The sequence below is a fragment of the Dendronephthya gigantea genome, unplaced genomic scaffold (genome assembly GCF_004324835.1).
Source record: "Dendronephthya gigantea isolate DGI-Jeju-01 unplaced genomic scaffold, DenGig_1.0 000051F, whole genome shotgun sequence".
Taxonomy (NCBI): domain Eukaryota; kingdom Metazoa; phylum Cnidaria; class Anthozoa; order Malacalcyonacea; family Nephtheidae; genus Dendronephthya; species Dendronephthya gigantea.
The window spans coordinates 252855-264084 of NW_021163061.1; the positions used below are offsets into that span (position 1 = coordinate 252855).

Genomic DNA, 11230 nt, shown 5'->3' on the forward strand with positions numbered 1-11230 from the left:
TTCGGTCATCCGGATGTAATGAGTTTATGAGAGTTTAATGACTTTATGTGTTTGACTGTATTGGTAGGAAACGCGTGCGAGTTGTAACCGTTTGAAATTGACGTTTGCGGACATCATTCGAATAATTGTAAGAAGGCTTTACGAACACACAAACACGTTTGTATGACAGGTCAAAAATACTTCAGATACGATCTTTAACGTATGGGGGGGGGGGGGTTCTAAAGAAAGAAAGAAGAAAGAAAGTGTATAGTTTGTTTTATTTAAAAAGAACTGATTTATCTAAAAGAACTGTCACATTTTCATGCTTGTCTTCTTTGGTTGAGTTGGAGTAGAGGATAGAGCAACTGCCGGCTTAGTTGAAGCAATTTAAAACGAGTCACTAACTTTTGCAATTGGATGTTAACAATTCTGAGAACATTTCAGGCCATAATGTTGAGGAGCCGGTTGTATAAAACTCCTTAACTAAATTTTGCATTGTTAAATCCCAGTTAACTCAGAAATACACGAAGATCTTATTCCAGTGATCCCGCTCGTGATGACGTAATATGCATAGCCACAGCGATCCAATATGGCGCCCTAATTTCGGTTTATGTATTTAAAAAAAATACGGGAAAGGTGACTTACTGTGACTGATGACGCCTTTGATTATGCAAATATCAAGCCGTCACGGTTATTTATAGTTATGAATACGGTTAGAATATGTTTTCACAGTCAATGACTAAATGTGCATAGCGAGACTGAATTTGTCAGTTTGACTATGCTCAGGGGCGCAAAAGCTTCCAGACTCCAGAGTTTGGGGGGGGGGGCACGAGCTTCCACTTTATAGGAACGGTTTGATTGATTGCCAAAGCTGCAAGAAAAGCACTAGTGTAGTGTATTTTTATGCCCTGCAAAAAGATTTTGCCACGAGTAAGTGGGCATACGTAGGAAACAATAAGGGCACTTTCGATAGTATTTACAGCTACTTTAGCTAAATTTAGCTTCTCCAAAGACGGGCACTTTGGTTCCTTTGAAAATTTTTTCCCCCTCTGCCCCGTGTTCCTACGCCACTGATTACGCTGCTGTATATTTAACAAACAAAATTCTCATTGCTCTCAATGCTCTTTACGATAAAACGATTGCTGTCTTCGTAACATGAAATTACCAGTAAATAGTCCAGTCATACGGGGCTATATGCAGGTCTGTCATTTCCGCATATGAAATAATAAACACTGAAATAATTAGATGGTTACGGTTAAAATATCTTGATAAGTTTGCCTCGCGTTTGAAAAGAGTTTTACAATCGAAACGAGCTCAATCAGGCCATAGACAATCCAGAAGACATGTCTTCTGGATTGCCTATGATCAGGTTTATTTTAAAATTAAAATGCTTTAGCTAGGCCTTTAAAATAAGATGTCACAGTTGTTGTCTCAAGGACAAATTAACGTAGCCTGCACCTCGCAGACGGAAATAAAGTTTTCGTCAAATATGATATATATACGCTTGGACATGCGTCTTCCCTCAGACTAAACTAACGTCCCATAAATTTTGCAACTAACGTAGATTTTACCACAACCTTCACATGTTTCCCATAAAACTGGCGGCTGTTGAGTTGGTTAGTCACAGCTGGTTAGCCGTAATACCGCAGGCCAACAAATCGCGGGCGTCGGTGCATTAAAAATTCGATATCGAGACGACAGAAATGCTAATGTTGCAGCACGGCGACAGATCGACAAGAGCTTACTGGCAAAAGTGCATTTGCGTGTGGAATACATTTGAAGTTCTGTACAGTAAGGTAAGACGTTGATGGGGTTTTAAATGACCAGTTAACATTGAGGGGGAAATCTTTCACGAAGACATACATGACCTTACACTCAACATAAATAGAAACGTCTGAGTGATTCGATATCTTTCTGTTGACATTGTCGCTGATAGTTTGACACAAGTGCTTATCCGAAGCACCAAAGTTTAGAAGCTATCCTTCTTCACCGAAATTGAAATAATTTGATACTCGCTTAATAGTGAATACAGCGGATGTAAACTCAGGGCGAATTAGTCGCATATTTACAGACAAGATGGCTGTAAGCTCACCCAAACACTAAATTGCTCATTGGCTCATTCGCAATCACCAAAGACACGGATCATGCTTTTCATTCGAAACTGTCGAGCGTCGACAGCCGTTGATACGGTATCGGACACAGTAGCGGCAGCTTTTCTGACATAATTTTCCCCCCAAAAAATCGCCTGATCGTTTGTATTTGCAATTTGTCTTGTGATGTAATATAATCCTTCCATTTATGTTTCTTAAAAACACGAGATCAATTAACGGGTTATCAATGTGGCATCGGTACAAACGTCAAATTTTCGATGTCAGTTTTCCGCAATATATTACCAGTCATTTTTTTTCGAACGTGTACAGACTGCGAAGCAGATTTTCTAAGTCATCTTTCTTGAGGGTTGACAAATCTAGAAATTCTGTTTCTTAGAATGTGTTTTCTTCCAAAGGTGGTCAAACTTAATTGGAAATTCTGTTTCCTAGCCATGTTTATTGAACGTGGACAAACCAGCCAATTGAGCCAAACCAGGAAACATTGTTTCCTATCCATGTTTCATGAAGGTGGACAAACCAGGAAACATTGTTTCCTAGCAATGTTTCATCAAGGTGGACAAACCAGGAGACATTGTTTCCTAGCCATGTTTCATGAAGGTAGACAAACCAGGAAACATTGTTTCCTAGCCATGTTTCATGAAGGTGGACAAACCAGGAAACATTGTTTCCTAGCCATGTTTCATGAAGGTAGACAAACCAGGAGACATTGTTTCCTAGCCATGTTTCATGAAGGTGGACAAACCAGGAAACATTGTTTCCTAGCCATGTTTCATGAAGGTGGACAAACCAGGAAACATTGTTTCCTAGCCATGTTTCATGAAGGTGGACAAACCAGGAAACATTGTTTCCTAGCCATCTTTCATGAAGGTGGACAAACCAGGAGACATTGTTTAATTTTTCTACCCAGGAAGACAAGTCAGAAATATCGTTTTTGGCTCATACCTCTTTCGGAAGGTCAGATTATACAAACGCAAAAAAACACCTAATATGTTTTTTACGAATATAGCGGAATCATTACAAATATCGGAATTATCGTTGCAAATCCAATATGAAATATATCTTCAGGTCTAATTGCAACAATTACTGTAGTTGATATATTTGCTGCAATGATGTCGTCTTAATGGGTACATGGTTCCTCACGAGTTTCATCGAAATTAAAGGCAATTTGCATGTTAAAAATGAGTTGGGCTTTAGATTGAATCGAGATGAGTTGTGTCTTATCTTATAATCTTCGTGTCAGTATGTCCGTTTAAGCCAATGGCTATCAGAATTGATAAGACATTTTTTACTTGTTAGTCTATATTAGGCAAGGACAGCCGACGCCATATTGACATTATTGTTCAAACCCAATTTGCATTTGAAAATGTCTAGTTTATATTATAACAGGTGTATTTCTCGCCTTAATTGTTCATGAATTTTTAACGAATAACATTCATACATTTACCTTAGCGGATAAATTGAATCCAAGACCTGCATGCGGAAATAATTCAGTTCCATTTACGCCATGACAACAGGCTGATTCTGTAGTTTCATGCATTTGTTGAGCGTGTTCCTTTCCTATTATTCATAGGAATTCTTCGCTCGGCTTTATATGGCTATTTGTATTGCCGAATGGAATCCTGATATGAACTGAAATGAATTATTATCGTGGGGTTCTTAGAAGAAATCGGTTCGGCGCCAGTCGTAATACACAAGTATATGTTTTTAATAACATGAAGTGAAGTGAAGACCTTTAATACAGTATTATATTAAACGTAGCTAAGCCTATAATGAATTGAGAAGTGGAGATTAATACAGTAGCAATTTTAAAAACAAAAAGATGGATAATCAACAAAATTAATTGCGGCGGCAATAGATTCATAGTTACGTGAGAAAGGGACAAGTTACGTGCGTATATATCGCATTGCTATTGTCCAGAACGGTCGTCTACATGATTCTGCACAATGATGTGATGGCAGACCGTCTGAATGTGGACGCGACGTCAAATATTAAAGCCGTAAGTTCTTTAGTTAATCACAGATTAAAATTGCCACCGATCGCTACAGGTTACAACAACGCTAGGAAACATCATAACAACAGGTCACTGTCTTATGGAAATCGTGATTTGAAAACAGGCCAAGATTTCAGCCTACCTCGGATCAATTTGAACGCGCTTGTGGGGTCAGAAAACGATGTGGACAACGGGACAGGTCCTGGTAATAAAAGTCTGGAAAACCAGATGCTTACATTTCCTCGAGTTTACACTGTCCTACCTCCGATTGGAAAAACATTCGATGCTTCTTCATCGCTGAAAACAACGACCGTTAACATTCCTAATGCCCCGGTTAATGGAACGAAGCGTCACAGGCGCTCAACTCGAGCAAGAAGAAATAAAAAATTGCAAGAAAATCCGGAATTGAAACACGACTTAACGGAGACATTAGGCGATATATCAAAATCGGAAACGGTTGTCGAACAGCCAGCTGTGTTGATTAAAACGACTGTCGCCGATTCGCAAAATGGGGAGAAGTTTTCTCTTCGGCAAATACCCGACCCAGCATTGCCTTCGGTCAAAATAGATGTAGCAGAAACAGACAGAGAAACACGGCTACGTCGCTCGGAAACTTTAAAATCAGATAGCGGAAAGGGTCCGGTCACTTTAGGTACGGATTCGATATACGCTACGATCACTGTACCTGAGACAAATGATGTTTAATAACGAGGATAATCGGCAAGAAGCAGAATCTCCCTTCCCACAATTTAGCACAGTCCCAGAGGCCTTAAGACTTTACGCAGACGTATATCCCCCGTCACCACCATCTAGCGCAAGACGGGGCAAAATTGCCGTCGAAAAGACGAGACAATTACTCGTGGAAGAAAACGGCCTTCGCATTTCTTTCATGGAGAATTTCGGCATTCGCAGGCGAAATGCAACGTGCGTTGAATTGGACGACGCTTTGAAAAATGCCGTCCAGTTGCTTCGCGATTTATTTTTAAGAAAAACTATGGAGGAATTGTGTATGCTATGGTAAGCCTTTGCAGCAATGAATCTGCGTAGAACGCGAGCCATTTTGAAGGCTTTTTTGAGTGGCTTAGACTGGAATACGCCAGCTGATAATATATATGATTGAAGATGATTTTGTCAACTTCAATTCAACAACGAAAAGGCCAGCTGTAATTAACTATGCGAATATAGTCAATGTACAAGCTTATTGTCGATTTACCATTGTATGGGAGCGGATATTTTTCCAAAGTCTGGAAATGCATGAATATTTTATAAAGTGCAGTGAATCAAACGTTTTTAAGTGGGAAAAAATGAATAAATTATTATATGTTGTAAATAACATTGTTTTGATTGTTGCATTCACAGCTCCCTGCAAAGATTAAAGTCTGATAAATGGGATATTTTTTAATTTATTTTATTGTAACGTTGGCTCGATTTTTACGCCAAGAGATATATCTTATAAAGATCGCATATAGCCATTATAGGGAAGACAAATAAACCAGCTGGCTTAATCATTTCAAGACTCATTAACTTGGCATTAAGATGAACGTTCGCAACGCGGTAACTAATACGGCTAGAATGAAACTTATTATTTTTTTCGGTTGAAAAACAAAGCGTTTCGTGGCGGGGTGTATAATTAAAGTTCAGCAGTGATCCTGTCGAGTGAATAATGATTTTTCGAATCTTTATTCACTGTTGCCAGGTAGGGGCGTTGCTTAAGATAGGTGTTGATATATTCATAGCTAAACTACGTCTGCAGGCAGGCTTAATTGCTTAATTTCGTTTGCAAAGAACCGACGTTTAGTATAGTTCTTTGTCCCTTTTTTAATAGGTTGAATAAGCTACTGTTAGCATATAGCTAGATACACCTTTCAAACAACCGGTTTTCTTTGAGGGCAGACTGAATCTCAACTTGAATAAGAGTCTGGGCTACCAGAAAATGATGTAAAGGAGAATTGGTAGTCCAATATATATAAGTAGTATTCTGTAACCAGCTGTCGCGGTTCGTTTCTGAACTCCCGGCTAACAAGGACTGATATTACCATTTGCAAGCGACCGTTCGGCGCAAACGTTTTCACGCGTTTTCTTACGTTTCAAACGTGCACGTTAGGCGGACCAAACATACATGCTGAAACGTATAAACTAATTAGTTTAGACTGTGAGTTGACATTGTTTGACATGTCACGCCCACATGTCCAACAAACGTAAGGGCGTCATTCCAGCAAGATTTCAGACATAACATTCGTATTGAGGCGTTTGCGATTTTACAGAATCAAATGTCAGTACAAGTAAAAATTATATATGGTCGTGATTACGATCGTTGTAAAACGAGTTCAATCTCATCTAATAGTCTGAAAGATTTGGATTTAGCGATGCTGTCTGAAATTGTTTGGGACACGGTGGGCAGCTATTATCGAGATGGACGGGATCCAAAGTCCTTGAGAATCCAATATCGTGACGATGAGGGTACATTTGTTACCATTACTGGAGAAAATGATGTACAGGATGCTGTTCGTTCATGTAAGTCAGTGCTTCAGGGAGACTACGAAACGGTCCGATTGTGTTTGCGTGTTGATGACGCCTGGACGCCGTTGGGGATGAAAGAAACCAAACCACTGGAGAAACCTCAAGAGAAACGGCCTGCTGTATCTCGCGATGCAAGGAAAAGATTATTTGAGCACGACCAAAAAGAACAAACAATGTATTCTTCCGATTCTTCCGACGAAGCTCAGTCTGTTGTTGCTGAAACACCTTTTCAAAGGTATGTGAAAAAAGTTAAAGATCGCATAGCCGCAAAAAGGTCTGAACTTTACAAACTCGAGAGCAACGAACAGGAGGTGCAAAGGAAAATATTACGAGTTAAATCAAATCCAACCGAAGGTAACTTATGCCGAAATTGTCACATGCGTTTAGGGCATACTGCACGTCATTGTGACTATGAAAAATGCTTATCTATTTTTGCTTGTGGTGAAGAAAAATTGCACCCTGGTGAAATAGACTCTCGCGGGGCTCGTAATTCGATAAAAAAAGTCAAAGACGAAATTGCTAAACTCGAGAAAGACCTAAGTCTAAAGGAAGAACAAGCGAATAAACTGTCTGAAAGTTTGTCAAATAAAATTGAAAAGGCCCTTATGAAAGAGAGCGGAAACCAGTATATTGACGGGGGAATAAAGAAATGGGCACTTTTGCGTAAACACGTCTATATTCTCGAGAAACACTGTAAAGAACACTTCGAAGGCAGAATACCTGCAAAGCACAAACTTTCGGATATTTTAGAGGTCGCCTTAGAACGAGAAGATGTTTCAGGAGACGAGTACAATGCCAATTCAAGCATGTCGCAAGTCAAAACCAAAAGAACCAGGGCGCTGAAAAGAACAAATCCGGCCAAAGCTCTTTTGCAAGAAAAAGGGATTTCATTTCCTAATCCCAGCGACCAAGCTACGTCCAGCTCGCATTCAAGTTCTGTTCATCGTTGCGCGCCATCAAATGTTCAAGAAGAAGCAGAGCAGCTCAACATGGTATTGAAACAAAGCTTATTAGACTCTTCAGTTCAACAGGAGTCTTTAGTTCAGCAGGAGCAGCGATCTCTCTTTACAACTGTAGCAAATGCTTGTCCCGAACCCATTCCGACACCTTATCAATTAAACAACACTGCGCCAAGTTATACATTTCAAGATTTTCCAAATTATTCTTACGGGAATATGAACCCATATTTCTATCCATACACGCCAACAGTTCAACAGCCAGTGTTTCATCCATCTGATTCCTGTCGTGTAATTTATGCGAGCAGTGATCCTGCAATTTCATCTGGAAACACTGGTACTGCTGCAAGTTTATCCGAAACCACTGCTGCGCCCAACACTATTTCACGTCCTAGTGCATCAGAAGTTCTGACATCGACAGAGTCAGAGACCAGGGATGCAGCATTACATTTAATGTTTCTCTCGTCTGGAAATGACAAATGTCTCAAGTAAGAAAGCTTTTCAATCATGTATGTTGTGTTATATCATAGACACTGTTCTATCATAGTATTTAGTTTTAGAAGCAACTATAAGTAGAAGTTTTCATATTATTCTAACTAAATATACCGGGTAAATGTATTACTGAAGGCTAGATATAAACTTGAACAGATAGCTAACCAGTATAAAGTTTGTAAATTATTTTCATTTTGTTTTAATTTTGTTTACATTTCATGAGGGTCATCCAAGCAATCGGTTGATGAATTTATATTTCGATTTTCGTTTGTATTGCACTCATGCATTGATCCATTGATCAACAATATATATTTAGTTCGTATTATATTTTTGAGAGTGCTAGCTATAGATTTAGAATAGGCTAAATATCTTTGATACTTTCATACTTTATAGATAATTGCTATACTTTTATTCTCGGCATATTATTACTGTAATTGTCTTCAAAACTTACCGAGTTTGAGAGGTTTGATTTGCTTTGCAAGATCATTTTGTTTATAGCAACCTGTGACTGTGTACTCTTCAAGTTCGAACCATAAGTTTGAGAAAACGTTATTTTGTTATCAATTATATCATCATGTTTGTAATAAATATAACGACAATTATTGCTGACAGTCAGGTTTATTACTTAACTGTCAGTTGCGTGCCACGCGTGACCTTTATCCCGCGGCGGAAAACTGACATAGCCCTGTTTACACTACATTCAATTTATTGGCACGGCACGGCAAAAATTGGCACCCGTACCTTATTTTATTAGTTTTCAGACTACCAATACAAAGGTGGGGCATGGATGAAATAAGCACGAGTACCCATTTTAGCCATGCCGTGCCGATAAATTGATTATATGACACTGTTTTTCCCCGAAAACAGGGCCTTTTTAACTGGCGGGCGAAAGCTCCTTCCCCAACAAACCTCACTCCGCCGAGATGGTGCAACAGTAAGTATCGCCGAAAATGCAGGAAATCAAGTCGGAGACTAAAAAATACAGGAAATTATCTGCGGGTGTTCCCCCAGACCCCTACAAACTCCCCTATTTTTCAATTAACAATTTCAGTACAATTTATAGTTAATACAATTTGTTCATGCCCACCCACTAACGATTTCTTAAAAAAACCCTACCCCAAAATCCTCAAATACCATTTTAAATGCAGTTATCAAAGTTTTGTGAGGTCAAATGTAATATTTACAATTAACACAATGTCAAACTTTACAGATATATTCAACTTTACCAAAGCAATGATATTGCTGAATCATTCTGTTATATCAATGTACGAAAATACGAAACTTAAATGTTACAAGTATTTTGTGTGAAATGTTTCAATGTATTACTGTTTGTAAGCATCACCCAACGAAAGGAAAAAGATAAGCTGTATGACGATAAAACCTCCTCGTATCCAACGCTGATATTCTTTCGACCGCTTCTGCAACAGCTAATTTTAGATTACGATGAACGTCGGCTGAAAACCGTCCGTTAAGTTCTGTTTTTATTTTATTGAAACAAAGCTCAATAGGGTTAAGATCGGGAGAATATGTTGGGGTGAACAATAGCTCGATACCCATCTCAGCTAAAACTTCTTCGAGAATTTGGCCGCCTTCGTAGTGGTGGACAGCTAAATTGTCCATCACAACGATATCCCCTACTTCGAGAGCAGGACGTCGAGTTATCTCATGTGCTGCTTGAGAAGCCTCCCAGAAGAAATCCCAGAACCTTACAGTGTCAGTTGGGCCATCCAGAATGTTGTAATATTCAGGGCCATTGACTGAAATCAGTAAATTTAAAGTAAAATTTGGAGATTCTGTTTTTCGAACAATTTCCACGCAGCGTTCCCCGGACGGCGCATTTCCGTATAAACGTGTACCGATGCACGGCGTCTTAACCCCCGCCTCATCAAAGAACTTAATCCTTCTCGGATCTTTTGAAGATAGGTAGTTGATGAAAAGCTGAGTATAAATCATATTTTCATCAGTAAAGCGCTCAAAGGCTACGCTGGTAATACGCTTCCGAGTATATCGTTTTCCGGACAGAAGTCTGGATTTTATTGCTCGTGAAATCGATGACAACGAAACTTCACCACAATCACCAAATTCCTCAAGTATAGCATATAATTCATTCAGCTGAATTGTGCCATGAGCTCGCTTAAGAACCTCAAGAAGTTCGAGATCCCCTTCAGAAAATTTGCTTGAATGATCTCCGCCTTTTGGTGATGGATCAACCTTTCGTCCTTGGTAGCAAAAATTCTTCCATATTTTGGAAACTGTATTTGCAGAGATACTGAATCGACTAGCTATTTCTACGTAAGTGACGGGCAAGTAACCAACAGTTGCATCTCCACCAGACTTAAGGCATTCATCAATAATTAGACGCCTTAAATCACTATCAAGTGATTTACCAAGGCTGTATGATCTACCAAATTTATTGACATGCATAATGTAAAAGCTACAGAAGATTATGTGTGGAAATATAGAACTAACACATGCAAGTATATTTAGAAATGTGCGCGCTTACGTTTGTTGGACATGTGGGCGTGACATGTCAAACAATGTCAACTCACAGTCTAAACTAATTAGTTTATACGTTTCAGCATGTATGTTTGGTTTGCCTAACGTGCACGTTTGAAACGTAAGAAAACGCGTGAAAACGTTTGCGCCGAACGGTCGCTTGCAAATGGTAATAAGTGTTTGATGATCAAGTGAACTTGTGAAGATAGCATTTTACAATGAACTGTCATTAACTACCTGAGAAAGATATCTCAAACGTGGTGGTTCAGTGTAGGTAGTATTATATAATAAACTGTCGTGGTTTGTGTCTAAACTACTTGAGAAAGATATCTCAAACGTGGTGGTCCAGTGTAGGGGGTATTCTACAATAAGCTGTCGTGGTTTGTGTCTGAACTACCTGAGAAAGATATCTCAAACATGGTGGTTCAGTGTAGGTAGTATTATTCTACAATAAGCTGTCGTGGTTTGTGTCTGAACTGAAAACTTTTTTGTATCTGAATGACCTAAATAAGACGGTCTGTGCACAGGTTACAGTATTTTACATGAATTATCAGTTTTTTCTAAGCTAAAAAATTGGTTAAAGATTAGGGATTAGGATTGGTCTGATTAGAGATTAAACTGATTAAACATACTAATATATAATCAATCAAATAAAAATGCGGAACATTATATACGCTGGTTATGCT

General features: G+C 38.9%; 1 protein-coding gene across 1 annotated transcript; it reads right to left on the bottom strand.

Moving 5' to 3' along the window:
• Positions 1-7933: 7933 nt before the first annotated feature.
• Positions 7934-10722, bottom strand: LOC114528794. Its single transcript, XM_028550512.1, has 2 exons — positions 8500-10722; positions 7934-8022 (listed from the first exon to the last, which is right to left on the bottom strand). The coding sequence occupies exon 1, from the start codon at positions 10470-10472 to the stop codon at positions 9387-9389; it is 1086 nt and encodes a 361-aa protein (XP_028406313.1). The 5' UTR covers positions 10473-10722; the 3' UTR covers positions 7934-8022; positions 8500-9386.
• Positions 10723-11230: the final 508 nt, after the last annotated feature.